At 36.1% G+C, this 24761-nt stretch overlaps 3 protein-coding genes across 3 annotated transcripts; 1 reads left to right on the top strand and 2 right to left on the bottom strand.

Moving 5' to 3' along the window:
* Positions 1 to 3830: 3830 nt before the first annotated feature.
* LOC127091276 (uncharacterized) lies at positions 3831 to 5715 on the bottom strand. Its single transcript, XM_051029869.1, has 2 exons — positions 4246 to 5715; positions 3831 to 3947 (listed from the first exon to the last, which is right to left on the bottom strand). Exons 1-2 carry the CDS (start codon positions 5713 to 5715, stop codon positions 3831 to 3833), a joined length of 1587 nt encoding a protein of 528 aa, XP_050885826.1.
* Positions 5716 to 8557: 2842 nt separating this feature from the next.
* LOC127093505 (chlorophyll a-b binding protein 7, chloroplastic) lies at positions 8558 to 11248 on the top strand. The gene is made up of 6 exons (XM_051032447.1): positions 8558 to 9441; positions 9538 to 9704; positions 9765 to 9911; positions 10011 to 10143; positions 10287 to 10379; positions 10781 to 11248. The coding sequence occupies exons 1-6, from the start codon at positions 9298 to 9300 to the stop codon at positions 11090 to 11092; spliced, it is 996 nt and encodes a 331-aa protein (XP_050888404.1). The 5' UTR covers positions 8558 to 9297; the 3' UTR covers positions 11093 to 11248.
* Positions 11249 to 15743: 4495 nt separating this feature from the next.
* Positions 15744 to 19775, bottom strand: LOC127091471 (uncharacterized protein At1g76660). The gene is made up of 3 exons (XM_051030115.1): positions 19479 to 19775; positions 16688 to 17870; positions 15744 to 16202 (listed from the first exon to the last, which is right to left on the bottom strand). The coding sequence occupies exons 1-3, from the start codon at positions 19515 to 19517 to the stop codon at positions 16003 to 16005; spliced, it is 1422 nt and encodes a 473-aa protein (XP_050886072.1). The 5' UTR covers positions 19518 to 19775; the 3' UTR covers positions 15744 to 16002.
* Between the last annotated feature and the right edge of the window lie 4986 nt (positions 19776 to 24761).

Here is a 24761-nt window from a genome sequence, read left to right as displayed (position 1 = left end):
CCACCTTTGCCACACTTGAAATACTTCTTCTCAGTACTGGTACACTCATGGATACGATGTCTAGCCTGACCACATCTGTAACACTTAGCAGGGGCACTGGAGTCTCCCCCACTAGGTCTCCTCATCCCACTCTGTCTCTGGAAACCTTTGACAGCTGCATACGGTTTCCCACGATCATTTTGATTCTTGCCTTTCCTATCAACCCTCTGCTGATAGCTCTCCGCTCTGGCCTTGGTATCTTGTTCAAAAATCCTGCAACAGTCAACCAAGTCAGAAAACACTCTAATCCGCTGATACCCAATAGCCTGCTTGATCTCGGGACGTAACCCGTTCTCAAACTTCACACATTTTGAAAATTCCCCAGTAGCCTCATCATAGGGAGTGTAATACTTCGACAGCTCTGTGAACTTAGCAGCATACTCAGTAACAGACCGGTTGCCCTGCTTCAATTCTAAGAACTATATCTCTTTCTTTCCTCTGACATCCTCTGGAAAGTACTTCCTCAGGAATCTCTCTCTGAACACCGCCCAAGTGATCTCAGCACTCCCAGCAGCTTCCAACTCAGTGCGGGCAGCAACCCACCAATCATCTGCTTCCTCTGACAGCATATGCGTACCGAACCTGACCTTCTGGTTATCGGCACACTCAGTCACTCGGAAGATCCTCTCGATCTCCTTCAACCACTTCTGAGCACCATCTGGATCGTATGCTCCCTTGAACATTGGAGGATTGTTCTTCTGGAATTCACTCAGTTGACGAGCAGCTCCCAATCCCACAACATTCGGATTCCCTCAAAGTACTCCAGCTAGCATACCCAGAGCCTCAGCAATCGCAACATCGTCTCTACCTCTTCCAGCCATCTCTATTCTGAGAACCCAACAAGCTAAAACAATAAGTACTGATAGGGTTACACAACACCTATCACATACAGGGAAACAGAATAATTAAGACTCGACTCGACCGACTATGCTCTGATACCACTAATGTAACACCCTTCTAAAATACCCCAATAATTAATTAAAATACAAAATATAAATCAGAGTAGATATGCAATTTAAGGGTGTCACACTTGACACTTCACACCATTCACCAAAATAGTTTGTCATGCTCATTTAATAATCAAAATAAAACATTGCACAATTCGCAGCGGATAGAGATCTAATCAATCATGCAAACCATGTAACACATTACATGTAAAGTTGTTCAACGATCAAAATGAAAACAAATTAAAACATCCCGTCCCGATGTTACATCTACCAGAGCATGACCCACTAAGGAACTACACTAGACTCCAAGCACTAGCTTATACTCAATCACTGCTCGTTACCTGAAACATAGTTGTAAGGGTGAGTTCCTCAATCGATATAATAAGCATTATAAAATATCATGTAATGCTAAGTAAATTAACACATTTCATCACCCTAATCATATCACACATTCAGCAACGACAACATCAACTCATAATCATACTCAACACAACATAACACAAAACACACGTATAATATTGGAATACATCCATTCATATTACACGCCATACATATATTATGCAATGAGACTCCATGCATGCGGTACCGACTATTCGTGAACACATAGTTCAACCTCACCGATCAAACCCAGATACGGCTACCAAGCTCACTAATCCCACTCATTTGAGACCTAGTGACTCACTCACTAATTCCTCACCATGGGAATTAGCTACCACCCCAAGGGCTATGCTATGCACGCTAAATCACCTAGCATGCAAACATCAACAACAATCCACAATAACTCACTCACTAATTCCTCACCATGGGAATTAGCTACCACCATAAAGGCCATACTATGCACGCTAAATCACCTAGCATGCACCCATCAACAACAATCCACAATGGACATATGCTCACACTCTAAGCCATAAACAGTCCATCCACAATTGCATACATAATAGATATATTCACAGCATTATGCATATCATCATACATCATCAGCATATTTATCACAGAAGCATATCATGTCATGCCAAATAATAAATCACAGTATTAGCACACTCTACTAATACCTATACTGCTCAAAACAACGGGAAATGATCCCTACTATATCATACACCAATATAGGCCAATCATCAAATATGTCCACAATATTTAAATATCAAATTTCCACTTTTCCAACAGTGTTAACCCGTTAACGCCCTGGGTTAACCCGTTAACGCAAAACAGAAATTAATTTTTTTAATTATCATAACAGTGTTAACCGGTTAACGCCCTGGGTTAACCCGTTAACGCAAGACAGAATACAAATTTAACAGTTTTTCAACAGTGTTAACCGGTTAACGCCCTGGGTTAACCTGTTAACGCAAGACAGAATGCAATTCTAACAGTATTTCAACAGCGTTAACCTGTTAACACCCTGGGTTAACTTGTTAACGCAAGACAGAATACGCTTTTTGGCAAATTATAACAGTGTTAACCCGTTAACGCCCTGGGTTAACCCGTTAACGCAAAACAAATTTTTTTTTTTTTTAATTATCATAACAGTGTTAACCGGTTAACACCCTGGGTTAACCGGTTAACGCAAGACAGAAAGCTGTTCCTGCGCTAACACGAAACAGGATACAGATTTACCCGCCTCTTTCGCCGTTGGAGGACTTCCGGACCTCCGATTTCGATTCCGTAAAAAGCTACACGTCCAGAAAACTACGACTCATCCAAATATAGGTTCATTCACAGTTTTAACGTAATTTATTCATCACAATTTCGAGGGTATTCATCAAAACCTAATTAGAGTCGATTCAATGGCTTATTACTACCCATTACATGTTAACCCATAATATCCATTAAACGACGATAAACCCCCCTTACCTGAGTTAATCCGGCAAATCCTTTAGCTTCAAGCTTTTCCCTTCTTCAACCCTTGTTCTCCTGCTCTTCCTCCTTGCCCTTTTCTCACTTTCTGTCGCTTCTCTGGTTTTCACGTGAAAAAAAACCCTTTTTACCAAATGGAACTCTTTATATATATTCCAACTTTTTTATTCCAATAATAATCCAATTATTTAATTAAATTAATAAATATACTATTAACTTAAATTAAATAATTATCATATTTTATCGGGGTGTTACAGCTGCCAAGGTACTAAAGTCCTTCACAAACCTCCTATAAAAACTAGCCAAACCATGAAAGCTTCTTACCTCACTTACATTTTTGGGAGGAGGCCACTCTCGAATGGCTTTCACCTTTTCCTCATCAACGTGGACTCCTTTAGAGCTCACAATGAAACCTAAAAAAATCACATGATCGGTGCAAAAGACACATTTTTCTAGGTTGGCATACAAATTTTCATATCTTAGCACTTGCAAAACAGCCCTTAAATGAATGCAATGATCATCTAAGTTCTTGCTATAAATCAAAATATCATCAAAATACACAACAACAAACTTACCCAAGAACTCCCTTAACACATGATTCATTAGTCTCATGAAAGTACTAGGTGCATTAGTTAATCCAAAAGGCATAACCATCCACTCATACAAACCAAATTTTGTTTTAAAAGCAGTTTTCCATTCATCCCCCTCCCTTATTCTAATTTGGTGATATCCACTTTTCAAATCAATTTTAGAAAATAAGCATGCACCAAACAATTTATCAAGCAAATCATCTAGTATAGGAATAGGATGCCTATATTTAATGGTAATATTGTTAATGGCCCTACAATCAGTGCACATCCTCCAACTACCATCCTTTTTAGGGACTAGAATAATAGGGACAACACAAGGACTTAAACTTTCTCTTACCCATCATTTACTTATCAATTCAGCAACTTGCCTTTGTATCTCTTGAGTTTGTTGTGGATTGCTTCAATATGCTGGCCTATTAGGCAAATATGCTCCTGGATTGAGATCAATATGATGTTCAATTCCTCTTATAGGTGGTAAACCACTTGGCACCTCTTTCGGAAACAATTCTTTAAATTCCTGCAAAAGAGACTCAACACAATTTGGCATTTTTTTTTTCATTAGAAATAGTGGTTAGCAAAGGCACCTCCTTGCAAAAGAGCAAGTACAAAGGCTGGTGTGACACAATGGCTTTTTTTCACATCTTTTTTTTTTGCAATTAAACTTTGTTTCTTTTCTTTTTTATCATTCTTTTTCTTTTCATTCTTTTCTTTTTCTTTTCATTCTTTTCTTTTTCTTTTTCTTTTTCTTTTTCTTTTTCTTTTTCTTTTCTTTCCTGATCATATTTTTCTCTCATTTTTCTTTGATCTTCTCTCACCTCACTAGGATTTAACAGTACAAGATTGATCTTTTGATCATGATACATAAAAGAGTACTTATTGGAGTACCCATCATGATTGGCTTTTCTATCAAATTGCCAAGGCCTACCTAATAACAAATGACTAGCTTCCATTGGTACTACATCACACAACACTACATCCTCATATTTTCCAATTTTAAAACAAATCTCAACTTGTTTATTAACAAGCATTTCTACACTTTCATTAAGCCATTGGAGTTTGTAAGGCTTAGGGTGAGGTTTTGTTTCCAATTTTAGTTTAGAAACCAGACGCGTGCTTGCAACATTTGTACAACTTCCTCCATCAATTATTAAAGAACAAACCTTTCCTTGCACAAAGCATCTTGTATGAAAAAGGTTTTCTCTTTGACTTGTATCCTCCTCCTTTATTTGGCTTCCCAACATTCTTCTCACCATGAGTAAATCTCCACTAGGTATTTCTTCTTCAAACTCCTCATCATAATCACCATCCTCCTCTTCAACAATTTCTTCATTTTCTTCCATAAGCATAGTTCTCTTTGTTGGACATTGAGATGCAATATGTCTTTGGCCTTGACACTTGAAACACTTAACACTTTTGTTAGTTGAAACACTTGAAGAAGAAGATGTAATAGTTTTACCTTTGTTTTCAATCGTGGCTTCCTTAGATGATGAAGCACCATCCTTCTTTGTTTTGTCCTTCCAACTTTGAGAATTGAAAGTGGTGGAATTTCTCCTTGCTTGGCTCTTTCTTTTGAGTTGTTGTTCCACTTTGATAGCTTGGTGTACCAATTCATCCATTTCAACATAGTGATGAAGTTCCACTATGTCACCAATTTCATGATTTAGACCATGGAGAAACCTAGCCATAGTTGCTTCATCGTCCTCCTCTACATTAGCTCTAATTTTGAGAACTTCCATCTCCTTGAAATATTCTTCAACACTTTTAGAACCTTGAGTGAGTCTTTGCAATTTGTTGTGCAATTCCCTATGATAATAGGAAGGAACAAACCTTCTCCTCATGATTCTTTTCATCTCTTCCCAAGTATCAATTGGTCGTTCTGCATACCTCCTTCTATCTTTGGTCAATTGATCCCACCAAACTAAGGCATACTCCTTGAACTCAATAGAAGCAACCTGCACTTTTTCAAGATTAGAATAATTGTGGCAATTAAAAATTTGTTCAAGTTTAGTCTCCCATTCTAGATATGCCTCCGGGTCACTCTTCCCAACAAAAGATGGAACTTTAATTTTTATGCCCCTCAAATTATCTCTCCCTTGTCTCCTTCTACGTCTTCTTTCCTCCTCATCACCACTACCATCATTAGAATTTTGGGGCCTCCTTTCCAACTCATCAATTCTTTGTTGAAGTTGTTCACCTTGTTCTCTTAACAATCTTTCAAAATTGTCACACATGGCTGCGATCTGAACAGTTAAAGCTGCTGTTCTAGGTGAAGGTGGACTAGACATACTTGTGAAATATTTGTGAAATTAGGAACAAGTGTTTTAAAAATGGACCTCACCACTCTACTCACGTGTTTACACTCAATCACTCGTGTTTCACTCAATTTTTTTTGTGGTTTTTTTTAATAATAAAAAACACTCTGCCTTTTACCACTCAATTTGCTCTTTTAGTTCTTTAGAGAAACCAAAATGAATCCACACAAAGAAATCAATTTCAGATGATAATCAACACACAAAAACTTAAAAAACCAGCAACAAAAAAAAGACTTTAAAACAAAGGAAACCAGGAGAATTTTAAGAGTGTGGCAAGAAAAAAAATAATTTTTTTTTGAATCACAATCTTTAACAATCAGATCCTTTTTTTTTTTCAATTTTTTTTATACCCTTTTTTTTCGAATTTTTTTTTATACCTTTTTTTTTTCGAATTTTTTTTATACCCTTTTTTTCGAATTTTTTTTATAATGATAAATGGATAATAATGAAGAACAAGAATATAGATAATTTACCATATTTCGGCCCCTTTTTTTTTGGAATATGCTCTGATTACCACTTGATATGCACTAACTTTTGAGAATTATGCATTTCCTTCAAAATTCCTGAAACAACTTTGTTAAGGAATGACTTAAGATGATGAAATAAGTAAAAATCAACTCCTAAGAAAACAAAAGGTTTTCAACCATTAATTATCATGATAGTGGGTTGATTTATTACAAAGAAAGTGCAAAATAAAGAAGAGATAGTGAGCTTCTTAAAAGGGCAGAATAATGGCAATTCTTTATTTACCACTTCTCTTGCAATTTTCGTCCATTATAGTGTGGTTATTGGTATTTCCTTTATTTTTATTTATTTATGCATTATTGTGCCTTTTATCACATGCTTGGATGATAAGAATAAACTTGGGCTCTTTTTCTTCAATCTGGCCCATGCATTCTATTGACTTGATCATGAAGTGAACTAAAGCATCATTGACTCTTCTTGCACGTGGCCTTGTCATAGAACCTCCTAAGCTTTGCATTGTATCATTTATGTCTTGGATTACGTCCTCATCAAAGAGTCATCATCCAATGAAAATGATGAGGAAGCCTCATGCAGTAAAGTTTGTGAAGGAACTTCATATAGCTAAGTCGTTGTTGAAAAAGCATCATCTAGTAGAATATTTGAAGAAGCTTCAACGAGCAGAATCTTTGAAGGTAGAGATGATGAAGAAACATTATCTAAAAGACTTTGTTAAAAGTCAACTTTTGGAAGAGTTTCCAGAGATCCCTCATATCAGGTATCTTGTGAAAAAAAAGGTAGCAACACACAATGAATAAATGAAATCAACATCAAGAGATTCAAATGTCTTCCAGAATATACCTGATGGTACATCAGGAGACTTTTACGAAACTCCTCATCAAAAAGGAGAATATGGTGAAGAAGAGCATGTGTACCTCAAGGCTTCAAAAGAAGACGATATTGAGGTAACTTCTCTAACTAATAATCAAATGTTTAAGCCCAATGTCAATCTTGTTCAAGAAAATGAGAAATTAGTGAAGAACATTAGTGATCTGGAGAGTTATGTCGAATTCTTAGAAAATAGCAATAATACTCTTGGTGGAGAAATTTCTAGTATAAGAAGTGAATCCTTAAAATCAGATAAATGTGATTCTTGCAAATCTTTGAAAACTGAAGTAACTAATTTTCATGAAACCTTGGGGAATTCCCTAAGGTAAAGATAAGCTCGATTTAATTCTTTCGATTCAAAATGCCTCTTTTAATAAAAATGGTTTATGGTATAAACCTGATATATCATATGGTAAAAAGAAATTTAATTGCATTGTCTATATATGAATTTTTTGAAACAAGCTTGATCATCTTAAACTTTTTTTATTTGATAAATCAAGAGGATCGAAAGGTAATACCTCTATACCTCTTAAAGTGACTAATGCACTAGGACTCAAATATTTGGGCACAAAAGGTGAAAACTTGATATATTTTACAGGAACTGCTTTGCAGTTTTGAAGATGTTTATTGCAAATTTGATACTGAGTGCAAAGCATGTGTATACTATAAGTATACAAAATAAATCTAAGGTTATTGATAATATTTGATCAAGGTTGATGGCGTTGATAATGCTTATTCAATAATAGTCGTTCTTGACCTAGTTGTCCAGTTGGCATTGATGATGGTGCTCAAGAGTCATGTTCTTTGTTGGCATTGATACTGATTCTTAAATAGTCGTGTCTTAACCTAGCTATTCGTTGGCATTAATGGTTGTGTTCAATAGTCTTGATTGTCCTAATGATTTTTGGAGTCTGAGTATTGTTGGTGATCGTATCACTCATGATGTTTTCTAACCAGCTCATATCAAGTGACCTGTAGAGATGCACTTTTGATGATGATTTTACATTCCCTCTTGAGGGAGATTTTTCTCAAGGCTTCTTGATATTTTGAGGTAAGACGCTTAGTAGAAAATTGAATCGAAAAAATTCGAGGAAATTATCCAACAAGCAGTTTTTTTATGCTCAGTGAGTATGATTTATGACTAATGTATTTTTTGGTTTTAGTTGATCATGCCTTTAGCAAGTATGCAGAGAAAAATCTAAAAATCTAGGCTAGATGAGTGCATTTCTAAAGTTTGGATGCCGAAAAGCAATTATCCAAGCCCAATCATGCCAAGGCTCAAAAGGAGTGCAAAAAACTAAAAATCTCTTAAATAATCAATTAGACCAAAGACATAATCGACTAGAGCAAATTTGAATTTCAAATATAATGCGCTAATCAATTAGCCAGATAGATAATCAATTATAGGCAAAAATATATAAACAAGTACTTGTCCCCTCTCTTTTTATCATCCATCTCTTGAATTCTTCTTCTATTTTCTTTTTGTTTTCTCTATATTTGTTCAAAACTTATTGCAATCTTCATCATCTTCAATAGCTCCAAAAAGGATGCATATCTCTGGAAGTTCCTCATCAACACCCTTCTCCATAGAGCTATTTGCCTCTCAAGAGCAAGAAGTTCGCTTCAATCAAGATTTTGCAAAAATAAGAATCCTACAATCGTACCACTTGGAAGAGAAGGTATTTAAAGATAGTAAATTTTTGAAGTTTGAAGAAGCTTGAATAAGGGGCTTTATATGTGACATCCCTAAAAAGATGTTTTCAAGTTTGGTAAAGATGTTCTATTCCAACCGTAAATATGTGGGAAGAATCCATAGCAGTGAATTGAAAAAGCATTAAATCAACTTATCCCTGAATACAAAGTTGAAGGTAATTATTTTTCTTATTTAACGCTTGTTGTTGTTGTTTCCTTCTTAGTTGATCCTAGATCCGATGTTTTTACTCTCTTCAAGGTGACAACAATTCTCCCTAATATCCCTCTCACCCATTACGTGGTCTCACATATCCTTCTCTCCGTGATATTCCTCTCACCCATAATGGTCTCACAAAGATAAGTTAAGTATAGGAAATTATTTTTATAATTAAAGCAATATAAAAAACAAAAAACAAAAAATTGATATAATAAATGACATGTATTAGCAATGAGACGTGTCGAGCTCCGGTATAAATAGAAAGTATCTTCATTTATGTGAATGGAACAAACACTATGGTGTTGCTTCAACCAGTGGCTTCTCCTTCGTCTTGTTCTTCCTGTTTCGTTAGGGGCTCTCTTCACTTCTGTCGATCCCTCTCCGTAAGCTTTGCCCCGAAACCAGTAAAACATTTCATCTGCAATGCTTCATGGCAAGAGGTCCATATATTCCCTTTTCTTTCTTTCTATTTATCCCATTCTTCTTTATAATCTCATCTCATCTCATCTCATCCTCCTTTTCCCATTCAATTCAAGCTTGCTGGAGTTTTACTATTCTCAGCTATTCCTTTCACTGCCGTCAAAGCTATAGCTAATAGTCCCCTTGGGGACTCGCTTCAGACCAAAATGGAACAGACTAAGAAATTTGCTCTTCAAAACTCCTCCAAATTCAAGGCTCGGGCTCTAAAAGCAAGAAAAATGAGGTAACTTTTTTTTGAGATGTATGTTACACGAGTATTATACTCTAAAATTTGTGGTTTCAGCTTTTGGTATGGAGAAGGTCGGCCTCGTTGGCTTGGTCCTATTTCATATGGATATCCATCCCATCTTATTGGGGAACTGCCCGGGGATTATGGCTTTGACATTGCCTCCCTTGCCAAGGATCCGGTGGCGCTGCACAAATATTTCAAGTATGTCATTATTCTGCAACGCTTGCAAATATATAAATACTCTTTATATCGCTGAAATTGAATATTTAACTCTTCCTTTTAACCTAATTTACCATTAAGCTTTGAGATATTGCATGCTCGCTGGGCTATGCTTGCATCTGTTGGTGCTTTGATTCCTGAGTTATTGCATCTCTTGGGACCCTTTCACTTTGTTGAACCTGTTTGGTGGCGTGTTGGTTATTCAAAGCTCCAGGTTACCATCTTGACCTCCTACTGTGATATTGTTTCTTGATAACTCCCTAGTTCCTGTTCTATCAGTTTTCCAAGCAAATAAACTGGTGAATTGTAATAATGCAGTTGACATTTCTTGCTTACGTGTCTTCCAATTTTTGACAGGGAGATACTCTAGATTACCTTGGCATCCCAGGTCTTCACTTAGCTGGAAGCCAGGGAGTGGTTGTGATTGCTATTTGCCAAGTTCTCCTTATGGTAATGCTTGTATCCATTATCCACATTGTCTTGTGACCTCTGCTAACATTATTTATATCTTGTGACATTGGTCTTCCAGTATTTCAGTTTGCAAGTTATTAGATTTTCAACTTAGTTGTACTGGATGAAGCAGATCCTTTTGATTCTACAAATGGAATGTGTTTCATGGCTTGCAATGCTTCGTACGTGTTCTCTTGAAATACCAGAATGCAACTATAAAGTTTGCAAGTTAACTTCATTTCACACTCAAAGTTCAAGAAATTACTTTACTTTCATAATAAAAAGTTTCAGTAGTTAGATGGAACTGCTTAACCAAAATATTGTTTCTTTTGGAAAGTCCTTTGCGTCTGCAGATGGATTGGCTACTATTATTACTAATTGAGATTCTTATTATAATACAGGTTGGACCAGAATACGCTAGATATTGTGGGATTGAGGCATTGGAGCCTTTAGGAATATTTCTGCCTGGTGATATAAACTACCCCGGAGGAGCATTGTTTGATCCCTTAAGTCTGTCCAAAGACCCTGAAGCTTTTGAAGATCTGAAGGTGAAAGAAATAAAAAATGGACGCTTGGCAATGATGGCTTGGTTAGGCTTCTTCGTGCAAGCGGCAGTGACGGGTAAAGGTCCTGTAGAAAACATTATGGATCACATCTCTGATCCTTTTCACAACAACTTGCTGGGGTCGCTCAATTCAATGAAATTACACTAGGATCTATCTTATATATATTTTAAGTTGGATAGTCTCCAAGAAGTTTTTCTCTCCAAAATTAACAATGGCATTTGATGTATCTTAATACAATTTTTTTTTCAATAGGCCTGTAGTCCTAACCAAGAGAATAAAGGTGGTCATAATGTTTATGATTAACTTTAGAGTTTGAGGACCGAGTACCTCCTAAAGAAGATAGATGAAGGAAGAAAAAATCTGATATCATTCATATCCACTTACAATGAAGTACACTGCTTATAAAGAAAAATAACAGAAAATTGCATAACAAACTAATGATGCATTGCAAGGAAATATTCTCAGCTGGCCCACCAGTCTAACAAATTGAATCTAATGCAAGATTGCCTTCTAGAACCATCAACTAATATCACTTATACACCACGAAATCTTTGAGCTTCACAGGTGGTTGGGTAATTCGTTTGGACTTAATGTTAGCTGGCCCAGTCCCATTAATCTTGTCGGGTTCCTCTCTGATAATTCTAGGGGTGCGCGTAACATTACCTTCTCCATCAAGGCCAACCTTGTCCCCAAGGTTGTAGATCGGAGATAATTTGTACTCTTCCCATGTCGCTTAGAAACTCCTGCAGAAGTGACAATCTTGAAATCCATAATAGCCAGTAAGAGATGATGGTTATCAACGGAATCAAATGGTAGAGGATCCATTTCTGTTGGTTCAAGGCCTTGGTGCTGTTTGAGGACAGAGCAATGAAACACATTGTACATTCTTTCATATACGTTTCAACACAACAGAAGGACCATAGAATCACTTAGATAACTTACTATACTTCTCACCAGTGACTGAAATCTGTCGACGTGGTCGGAGTTTAACATAACCCAAGAGCCATCCTCGAAGGACATCTCCCTCTGGTGGCCATGAGCAATAACCTTCATTCTTGCCTGCCAACGCATTGACAAAGGATGATCCTTAATATAGGAGGGAATGGTCGGTGGGAGCTTGCCATACACAACCTAATATGGTGTAATTCTAGTGGCAGAGTGGAAGCATGTGCTATAGTGAAATTCAACCCAAGGCAAGAAACGGAACCACTAAGAGGGTCGAGCATGAACGAAAGATCCCAGGTATTGCTCAATAGTGCAATTCGTAACATCAATTTGTCCGTCGGTAGGACGAACTCATTCGTAGTAAGACTCCAATTTTGTATTATCTTTTTCTATAAATAGGTCATTCCCTCCCCACCATTTTCCATCTATATTTTAACTCTCTCATAAAAATTTTCTTCAAAATGTCTTATATCATCAAAAGAAATGCTAATTTGATTTACTCGACAATAAAGCCTCCAATGAGATCCGACTTTGGAACACTGAGACTTTCGAACATCTTTAGAGTAGTTTGATCCGTTGGTTAGACGAAAACATTGAAGATGGTGAAAAGATTAAAAAAATTGAAAAGTTTGTTACAATATTTAACAATAATTGAGAACACTGTCTGAGAGTCAGATAACGCTGAAAGTGATTGTCGTATATATATATATATATATATATATATATATATATATATATATATATATATATATATATATATATATATTTGTTTTTCATGTTGTTGTTTTAATTGTTATAACTAAAAATTGTAATCATTATGAAAAGAACATTGTTTCAATATGAAATAAAATGGTTTCATAAAATAAATTATATATCAAAAGAAAGACTAAAAGTGGATTCAATAATTATGTTGTGGAACTTGCTCTAATATTGGGACAATTTGTACGATTGTGTCCGGGTCGACGACGTGAACTACAAAAACTCACCATTTTATTTTCTGTATTCATTTCAGTTCGAATACGCATGCTGTTAGGGTGACCATTTTTCTTTCTTTTCATATTTTCGTTGTACCAAACTATGCCCCATTGATATGTAGGCCAATAATCCTCCTTTGCTACCACCGAAAAACTATTTTTGTACACATTATATACGTATATGACTTTGTAAACGACAGATAATAGGTTGGAAGGATCATGTCGAGCATGTGAACATGCCGTTATGACATGGGTGCAAGGCATATGGAAGGCTTGAGACTTTCCGCAATCGCACAAACCTCCATTCGTTACAAACTAAGTTTATCTCAGTATTTCCACTTACTTACTTTATACTACAAATAACTGTATATAATTTATTTTCACTCTTTTTGGTTTAGGTGGTTTGTTATAGGGATGAACTACAATAAATATCCCAAACATGCTATAACAGTCTATCGAAATCTTCTTGATCACCTTGGACCAGAGGATGTATTATAACTAAACAACTCATCATCTCGTTAATTTAGTTATAGTATTACCAATTTAGAAATCTTCTAATAATGTATTCTTCCTCTACATTTTATCTGGAGGCTGTATCTGTGTCTCGACCATGAGATTAACCCCGAGGATGTTATAGTGTGGATTGCAAAAACAACAATCATCAGGTTCACTATTGTGGAGATGAACCAAGTGATCGTGTCAACTTGTAGTTCAACATGTAGTAACAAATACCAAACCCTATGGCGTGTTTGAGATAATGGCATCAACTAAGAGTCGATACCCAATAGAATTTTTCCAATTGGAGAGAGTTCGCTAAGGAGGTGTGTCGTCAATGAAAGCACCAACATGAACGGACCATAAACGAATCTATCATGCAGGATTCTAGACCAACTCGAAATTATATGAATTGGTATATATCGGTTACAACGACACAATTTGTGTTTGACCCGAGGTATTTGATCGACACACGCCTACGGGCTTCCTCATCATACGCCCAACAACCAACCTCACAACATTACCAAACCCAATAACATTGTCAACCTACCCAAATCCAACAATTAACGGAACATGATTACGAAACTACATACACCCAACTCTGCGATCAATTCATGCCACACACTCAAACACAAAACTAAGAGCATGACTCGTACCGCCAACAATCATATGCCTCCATTACGTCTTACTATAGCCTAGATGAGACATATCATACCACCACATCCCACCATAACACTCAATCAATGCACACTCAAACATCACACCACCAAAGCACACAAACTTCACACCGCCAAAACATTCAACCAACACATGCCTTTCAAACACCACAACAACCATTGCGGAATTTACAAAACGAATCAATGTACCAATTCAACCTACTAGTCCGAGCACATGTAGCCCAACCAACACGACCCAACTACGACAACATGGACACCAAACTTGATTACGACAACCTCAACTGCTAGGAAGATATGATCGATAATTTGTTAGATAACACTAATATCCCAAGAATTTCGCACCAAACACCTCTGGCTCAAACAATTACTAGGAGACCCCAAACACCTTAAGAAAATCGTGAGAGTCCTCGAAGACAAGCGAATGTGTCGGGTGTAGAACTGTTGGACGTTACGTTCGAGCGGGTCATTAAAATTCTCTCCAATCACTGGATAATTCTATTTTATGAAATAATATTATAATTTAATTTTTTGAATATCATTTTGTGGCTAAAATAATTATAAAAAAGTATTACAACATATAAGCCACATGCTCCTAAAGCATGCATGCATGTGCCATTGTCATTTGCATCACACACAAGCATACGCCACAGTGACGTCTAAGATAAAATTCGAGTGCATGCGCCACATGTAATGACACGTCTTTTATGGGACAAATTTATTTTGTTGAAAAGTGATTAATTTGATAAAAAAAAATAAAAGAGTGGGTATTTGAGTTTTTTTTAATGTGGTTATTTAAAAAAAATTGCTTCCGTGCCTATTTAATTTTTAAATTGTAATGTTCTATACATTTTATATTAACTATTAAGACTTATTATACTTTATTTCTTTTTCTTTTTTAATCCAAAACTCATTTTCATCTTTTACCTTTTAAAGTATTTGTTTTGGTCCTTTATCTTATTAGAATTTTTATTTTATTAGAATTGTATTTTAAAGAAAACTTCTAAATCAAATTAGATAAGAAATCTCTCAAAATTAGGATATTGCCCCGAAAAATCTCTTTTAATTTAATCATACATTTTGGATCCAAATTCAGTCTTAGGCATGGAAAAACGTTAAATTTTCTTGAATAGAATTTTGCAGTCATTATAATCTTCCCCTACACAAAAATTAGTTTCTATAATTGTGAGCAAAAAGTTACACATCTATTAAAAAAAAGTAGAGATATTGAGAAAGATGATCAAGTAAATTATTTGCATTTACAGATGCCCCATAAAAGGGTTAACTGCCACATCAACTAAAATTTAATGGAATGAAGAATTTATATATCGTTGCAAAAATAAATGGTCAAAATAAATCTGTGTAAAGATATAATGGAACATGCTAATTTTTTAGTGAAAGATAAAAGAAAAATATTTATAATTATGCTAAAGTTAGAAAAAAAATATAGTAACCCATCACCATTCTGTATTATGTTAAATCACCCTGATAATACTAAATTAATTATGTTACACGATGAATCACTGTTGGATAACATTACACTTTCAATTGACTACCTTTAATCTCAAGTAGATATTATCAGTAATTACTAATAGACAGATAGGTGAATAATATTATAATTGTGAAAGTAGAATGATAAAGTGGTTCCATTTGAGTCGATTATGAGAACAAAAACAGGAGATTCAGTTGCCATTGCTAATAAAGCCAAACTTCATCCACTCAAAAGTCAAAACATTCATTTCGACCCTGCTTCATGGATCAATAACACAGGGGACAGAGTCGGTTATATCTAGGTTAGATCATTCCATCTATTAGACAACTCCAAGTAAAGAGTTTCTTTCCTTTCTTTCTTTCATTCTTTTTTTTGGTACTTTTCTTAATATTTTAAAAAAAGAAAAAGGAAATTGCAAATTAATACATATATAACAGACAATCTGTTCAACACTGATTAACTAAGTCATATGCCAAATCATACTCCCTTTCTTTCTCGCAAGCTTCTTCCCCTCCTATAGTCAACCTCTGCATCAGAACACGATAATCCCATCGGATATTTCCTGCACATTCTGGATGACCCCATTTTTGAAAACATATCTTCATCATCCATGCGACTATGATTATCAGGTGTACTTAATCCAGAGCTGTTGCTACAATGTCCTGGTGATTTATGATCTGACATGTGCAAAAAACAAGCATATTTGCTTACAGGTAAATGTAATATAGTATGTGAATGTTGGAGTAAAGTCATAAAAATAGGGCACCCTTTTATCACCATCTAGGTCTAATACTTTTACCCAACCATGACCAATATATGAATGATTATCATTTCAGACTTTTCCATTAAGAAAAACAACAAAGTAACCAAGTGTATCCATTTTACAAAAGTGTCCTCATTAACTACTGATTATTAACAATTTCATAAATACATAGTGAAATATAATGATTTGAAAGTGATGCACACAATATTAATTTGGGAGGAAGACTGGAATAGATTAATTAATTTTACACTGAAAGGATAAAGACCACTTATTTTAGAAACTAAATTCGCTATTCTCTATGGTCTTTTTGTTTTTTTACGGCTAAAGTCTTTTTATATTTCAACAATTTCTCAAGATGTAATAAAACAAATCAAATTCAAATAAGTTTTAACACCATACCTTCATATCCGTCACATATAGGGACTTGATTCCTAGCTTGCTTGCCAACTGGACCAGGGTCTAATCTAAGGCATTTTAGATTCTGCAAACCCACCTGCGTCTCCTGAGCTTTGAACCCTTTCATCAATGAAGGCTCTATGCTTTCTTCCATCATTGATTTGCCGGCGGTCAAGGGCATCATGGTAAACGAGTCATCCATTACATCAGAAATCTCTACATATTGACTGGTGGTTATAATCTCATCTGCACTGAAACCAAATGATGCTCGGTACGCTTCTATTTCTTCCACATCTTGCTTAGGACTTCTAGATGGCCTACTCTGATGTCCATTTCCACCTGTAGATTGAGCATCTGAATCTTTTGAAACACTTAATCTCCCACCATTATGAGGAAATGGAGGATTTTGGTCTAAATAGAACTGTGCATAGGTAGCAGGGCAAAAGAAATTTGTATCTTGGGATGCCATAGTGGCATCATTTGTGTCATGCCCAGACACCCTCCCAGACCCAGTCCTCTGATATTTTCCATTTTCAGGATACATGGATGAATCCCACTGTGGGCGAAACTCCCGTTCAGGGAAAGATGTTGATAGACAGTCACCAGAATTCCTTGATATTGGAGATATAAGGCTACTGGCAGGACTTCCAGGGTAGAGTGAATACGTACTTTGAAGATCATTTGCAGTGATGTAGTTACCCTTCCCACCATTTTTGAGATTTGCTGAAGAAGTTAGAAAATGAGCAAAAGGTACATCTGGGGAAGAGGGAGTTGTTAAGTGAGCCAACTCTGGGGGAGGAGTGAGAGGCGCAGTAGATGGTTCCGTAGTGAAATTTGAGAAGACCGGAGGAGACACCAGTTGTGTTTCATGAGCATATGGTCCGGTAGCATACATTGTAGATGAGGGACCACCCGGTGAGTTTGCAGATAATGACAAGAAACAACTAGGTGACTGTGCAGTTGAAGGAAGGGCCGAATGTGTGAAGGATGCTGGTGAAGAAGGTGGAGCTAAGAGAGAAGGAGCTATGCCCGGGGCTTGATTGGTCAACCCGGTCGCTTGGGGCCCATTTGGCTGACTGGCTGAACCATTATTATCAGGAATACGAGATGCAGGCACAATGCGCTTCCCACCTTTCTGTGAACCAAAACAGGAAAATGCACCCAAACATCCTCCCCATCTCTTTCTCTGTCAATGCAAGTCAATAAATATTCACTTACTCGAAGGAAAAAGGATATTAATAACAGGTAAATCTGAAAAGAAACAATTTAATCAGAAAAGAAACATTAATCTGACAAGAATCTTTGACATGTTATACTACCAAAGTTCTCAAACTTCTCTCGATGCTTTTTCTAATAGACATCATGCAGCTCTTTCATTTTCAATATTATATTTTCTTGTGGAACCAACTGTTTAAAATTTCATGTGAACGTGGGTGCACCCTCTCACATTGGAGTAATTTCTCATGATGCATTTGAAAGGTTTTATCTGGAAAAGGCAGGATACTATTTGGTGGCGTAAGTTTATACAGTTTTATGGTTGATTTGGCTGGAGAGCAATGCCATATTATAAACGGCCTTTTTATTGATATTTTAGAGGTCTTTGTTTTTCCTTACTTTGACATGGGATGGGTTTGTGTTTTTGGCTTCTCTTTGACATAGTATATGGAAAGATTGGAAAACAACAAACTTTCACTTGGCAAATATATATTTAATATAACAATCTTTCAACATAGATAAAATGGTTTATTAATTTAATTTCCATAAAACATTCCATCCAGGTACTAAGAACTATACAGTTCCAGATTTGGAGCACAGAAAGAAATCTTAGAAATTTGTTTGTAAATCCACAGGGTTGATAAGCAAGAAAAGAAAAACAGGCATAATAGAGTAGCACAACGGAAGTGAGGTTTCTGATTGGAAAGAATAACTGACCACATCGTAAGAGTTATACTAATTAGTTTAGGATAAATGATAGAGAAAAAATGCAAGAAGCTTGTTCCGCTACACTAAAAAGTCTAACATTGCTTAAAATTGAGGCTAAGGATAGTTTATAAACAATACTCACTCCTCAACCCGGAAAAAACAAAGGTGAGAGGGGTCACCCAAAGTCCAAAGCGGATAATACCTTAGAAATGCAATGTTGTGGATTTCAAGTAAGAACATTGGCGCACCATAGTCGAGGGCTGGAAGACCCTTTAGCCCCTTAACCTTGACTGGGGGCTACTATTCCGCCACACTAAAAAGTCTTACATTACTTGGGAATGAACAACACCATAGGACAAAAGGGCAAGGGCTCACCCAAGGCTCAAAGCTGGCAATAGCTCGGTGTTGGAACAAAGGTGAAGCCAGAGAATGGAAAACATAAGGAAGAGGTAATTCTTAAGAAGCCGTGAACAGAAAAATGCTACAACAATATGCTAAAAAATGGTAAAGAATAAGATTGTTCTATTTTGAATCTACAAAACATATGAAGAAATATACAACATTATTAACACACAAGGTTATTGGTTAGTGCAGTGTAAGGTGTACCCCATTGCAAACCAATTATCCCTTTTGTTGATTTAATATAATAAATACTTGTTAATCATAATAATGAAGAAAATAGAAATGAAAAGAAGAAGCAAAGTAGATCGTGGAAGCAGAAGATGCAAAGTGAGATCTGAGGAAGGAACGAATGAAAATTGGTGGTAGCTTAGTAGCTAGGGACCTCAGATCTAACCCCAAAACTGAGTCAGTAGCAAATAAATAATAATAAAAATAAATAAATGGTTGCGAGAGATCGAAAGAGAGATACCCTTTCATGCTGAGGAAATCGATTTTGCTCCGACCCCATTGTTATGTTACAGTGAAGTGCTGCTTTGCTGGACTCAACTCTGAACTCAAGCTAAAGAAAAGACTAGTAAAGATCGTTTGTTTCTTCCTCTTCATAACCTCACACTGCATAGACTTTTCATGTCAAGAGAAGAGGAAGGTATATCAATTTGTTTTTATTTTTATTTTTATTAATACTAACAATCAAAGGAGGGACAAAGAAAGACAAAAGCGAAAAAGATTCAACTATGTGTGACCAAGATAGATAAAGATAAAGTTACTCGCACAGGGACATCATCTATACTTTTTAGATATCCATTCTTTTTTTTATTACCTTCTTTTTTATTTTGGGAAATCTCACTCTAAAATTTTATTAGGAGCCCAAAAGTTCTTTAAAATTTCAAGACTTATCAAGAAGATTAAGGTCATTTTCTCTCAATATATTTAGAATTTTGAAAGATTACATAGCCATCTTTAGTCATGATATTGACACTTTTAAATATTAAGGGTTTTGAAAAAATTTAAGTCCAAAAATTATGTGAAGAGGAGATATATAAGTCTTCGATAAAGACAGTTAAAACATTCAGAAACAGTTATCAACACGTTTTATTTGATTTCTAGTTATTTCTCTTTAAAGACGTGTGAAATCAAGTTAGAACAAAGCATTCCATGTAGTAAGACATGCGTCGAACATTTAACCAGTGAACGTTGTCCACTATTATTTTAGGACTAATATATAATCTCACTTATGCATTCTAATCGAGGTCACAAAATTCCCATTCATTCTCTATAGAACTATAATACTCAAGTCATCGAACGAATAGTTTGCGAGAAATGTGCGTTTGCGTCCACTCTTTAAATTTGCTGCAAATATATGTATTTCAAACATTTACTTCATTTACTTTTTTTTATTGTTTTTTTTATCTTTATCCAAAGTTTATTGATTGCATTCCGTTAGTTTATTTTACAAGCATTTTAAATTCGCATGGCACATTTTTTATTGTATTTTTTTACACAAATTGTATTTGAGTTTTTTTAGTTAATCTTTTAAGTGAACTAAACTCGTGATTGTTTACTAAAAACATCAATAAACAAAATGACACATCCAGTGAGATCCTTTTGTGTAAACAAGTTTTGTTTTGCAGAAAAGTTGTTATTTTTGTCCAATTTTCTCTCTCTTTGTTCATGAAATGACTTTGGTTGTCGAGTGTGTGCGCGTTTAAGGATTGACAAGACTGTTCCTGAAATGGCACGTGCATCGTCTAGAAACACCCCCTCCCTAGAACAATGCACCAAACTCAGAAGAACAACCAGTCGCATTGACGGTTGGTCATGTAGGAACTTCAACTTCTGTTAGAGAAATGCCTACTATTATAAGTTAGGTAACAACGCCGACTATATCAACATAAATGGTAGTATCCTCGCTACAAGTAACGAGTATGCCCACAACCCCCAAGGTTGCACAAAATATGATAGGAGACCAAAAACCTCATTTCCCCTTGAGTTTCACATTACCTCTAAGTGGTAGAGAACAACCTTATGGCATGCCAACTACAATGATGGCAAGTCTGCACCTTAGTGCATCTATGTATGCAGATAATGCAATGGCAATTGCATAAGTTGTTAACCCATATTTAGCATCATAATTTGTTGTTAACAATCCTGGTCAAATGGTACAACAGTCGAGAGGTTTAAGATATAATCCTCTAAGTATGTCACCCTTAACTAATAATTCTCAACATTTTGTAAGACAACAAATGAATGAGAGTAATCACGAAATGGTTAACATGCTTATACATTAAATAGGTACAATGTTCAATCCTCTAATTCAAAATACTAATCACAATTACCAACAATTGGCGTAACAAATGAGTCAGCTTGCTAACTTCTTTGGTGCTCCTCAAGCGCCTATTTAACAAGTGCCTAATAATTGTATACCACAACAAGCAATACACGTCGAAACATCCATACCCGGTGTAGTCAAAGGTAATGCAGGCCAAAATGTCCACGAGGTAGTGTTGGTGTATAGAAACTAAAATGTTCACCAAGTAGTTAGGAATGTCCAGCAAAATAATTTTGGGGGGCAAAAAAATATAACTAACATGGTCGAACATATTTTGGCCCAAAACGGCCTCTATGTCGATCTACATAGAAAAAAAATTTGTCTCTACATTATCTGATTATGTATTGCAGACTGAATTACCAATGGGTTGGAAGTTTGTAGTGGATACTAATGAATCTATTGTCAAACATGTGGCACAATATCAGATAGAGGCAGAAGACATAACCAATAACGAGAATTTGAAGATGAAATTCCTCCCAAATGCCTTTACTAAAAATGATTTCACGTGGCTTACCAATTTACCCCCGCATTCCATATGTAGTTGAAACCAACTAAAAAGGGTATTCCATGAATAGTTTTACATGGGTCAGTCCAAGATTAGCCTCAAAGAGTTAGCTAGTGTGAGACAAAAGTTGGTCGTCGATAGACGACTACCTTAACAGGTTTAGGTAATGAGGGCAAGATGCTTCACTCAAGTTCCTGAACATGAATTAGTCGAATTGGCCACAAAGGGTCTGGACTATTCTATTAGGAAGAAGTTAGACATCCAATATTTAAGAGACATGACCCAACTAGCAGACAGAGTTCGACAAGTCAAACGCCTGAAAGCTGAAAAGACTAAGTCAAATAAATACCGTAAAAAGGAAAAGGTAGCATGTGTCTAAATAGACAAAATTGACCAAATATTTGATGTTGATTGTGTCAAAGAGAGTGAGGTTAATCTTGTAGAGTTAAAGCCATGACCACCTTACACATGTAAGTTGTTACGACTTTCAAACGGGAAGAACCTCGTCGAGGCTAGAAAAAATGAGAAATATGTTACAAAAACATACACATTTGATGTCATGAAGCGTGATGAAATCTTCGACCTACTGGTTACCGATTGTTAGATCATGGTCCCAAAGGGGTTAAAGACACCACCGTTAGAGCAAAGAAAGAAAAATGGTTTTTGAAAATTTCATAACTTCCTATATCATAAAACCTCACAATTCATTCTTTTCAGGGAGATGGATAGACTCTCGCGACCACCAGTTGGTACCACTTCATTTGACGCAGAAGCGTTGATATCCCGAGATCACGTGTCTCTAGCGTAGTCTTCTCGGATGCACGTTTTCCCTAGTGCCCCTTGTAGCACCTCAAATTTGCACCTATCATTGTACATACATTCTCATATTAGGTCATAGCATATCATGGTCCATTTGCATAGCATTGCATTGTCCCATTTGCCTCAAGTGCAAGTCAATCAAGAAATTAGGTCAAACTGGTCAGGAGATCAGTCAGTCAAGCAAGCAAGCACAATTCTCAAGGAGCCAAGGCTCTAGGGTGGGTCCAACATGTTCACATGACTTGGGGATCCATTTGAAGTGATTTGGTCAAGGATTGGATGTTCAGAAGTCATCAGTCAATACACAATCAGACAGAAACCCTAAAAGTCAACTGTTGGTCAACTGTCCATTTAATCAGTGATTTGATGATGGGATTTGGTTTGAGAGAGCTTATTCATGTCCAAATAGACCTCATATATCATGTCAAACACCATCATGGAAGAATTTGAAGCCAGATCAGAAATTTCCAAAAATGGAAACTGGACCTGTAACTGAAACTTACCAAAAATGGAAAGTCTTGATCCTCAAACTTACATCATGATACAAGCTTCAAATGAATTTTTGCCCAACATGAAAGTTGAAGATCTTGTTCTCCCATTTCCAAAAAGTCCAAGAACACTCAATTCCCATGTATGGTTGGCAAGTTATGATCAAATCATTTTCAGGAATTCTTGAACTTCAAAAGGCCATATCTCTCAAACCATTTGGCCAATTTGGGTGGGGTTTTTTCCTACAAGTCACATTTGATCCCCTCTTTCCAAAAATGTAACTTTCATGTACCAAAACTTCACCAATCAAAATGGCATTTTTGGACTTGCCTTAATTAATTTCAAGTGAGTGGAATTTTGACTTTTCAAAACAATCATTTCTAACCAATTCTACCAATCAAACATGTTCTGAAAATGCATTTGAGACTTGTTGGAAGCCCATTCTTGTGCAGTACACATAGCCATCACCTAGTTGCTTGAAAATTGGAAGAAAAGTACACTTTCACCCACTCTACTCCATATTTTCATGAACCATCATTCAGTACAACATCAAACAGCAGATTTTTCATCATTTTCTGTCATGGTACAAACCCTACTAGCAGCCTCAAAACACAGAAATTACTCATTCTCTAAAAACTTCATTTTTTGCACTTTTCCAAAATCTGCCAAAAACTAAAAATAACCCGAGCAAGCTTTTGTTGGTTTCATCATCCAAGCATCATTTTGAACTGATTGCAACTTCATTTTCACATCTATAAGCAACTTTAGAGCAACTGGTTTTTCAAAGTAATTTCCATGGCAGCATTCGTGTTCCTCCATTTCAAGCATCAGTGAGCAAAGTACTTCAAGCATCCATCATTTCAAAGCTTAAGGTGCATCTGTTTCAGGCCAAAAACGCCAAACAACATCTGTACCACGACTGTCCTTCAATTTTGGTAAGAACTCGAGTCACTCTTTTTTCTAAATCATGCATTGCTTTGTGTAGAGCTTGTTGTGCTGATCACCATGAAACTTAAATCACGAAAAACCATTGATTATTGAGTGAGCAACATGGATTTAAAGTTTGATAGTTGAATATGTCTTTGATTCGATTCTTGATGTTTAGCTCAAATTACTGAAAACCAAACCTGGATTTGGAGTGTGTGATGTTAGACGATTCTAATGTTATGTTTAATTCCCATTTCTGGGATTTTTGTTCATCATTGATGATGAACATTACTGTAGCAAAAGCCCTAACGAAGCCTTGCCCAGAACGCGTAGGGATTTCCATGTTTGCATGCGCGTTACTGTTCCAACCCTCCACGACCAATCAAAACATTTCCAGCCTTTGCCCTAAACGACAGCGTATCGTTTAATGACCCTGGGAATTACAAAATTGCCACTGGCGTGGCATGTGACACATTAAATTCATATTGTTTTCAATTTTTATTCCATTTTTGATCACCAACTTACAAAAATCATAACTCATTCAATTTTAATCCAAATCTCATGGGATTTTTTGCATCATCTTCATCATGATCTCTAGTTTTTTATCATTATTTTTCCAGATTTTTTGGTTGAGTAATTTTTAAATGGCCTTAGGGTTTGTGACATGTGCTCATATTTTGTAC

Source organism: Lathyrus oleraceus, chromosome 6, assembly GCF_024323335.1.
Source record: "Lathyrus oleraceus cultivar Zhongwan6 chromosome 6, CAAS_Psat_ZW6_1.0, whole genome shotgun sequence".
NCBI classification, from domain to species: Eukaryota; Viridiplantae; Streptophyta; class Magnoliopsida; order Fabales; family Fabaceae; genus Lathyrus; species Lathyrus oleraceus.
This window is presented reverse-complemented; position numbering and strand designations above follow the sequence as displayed.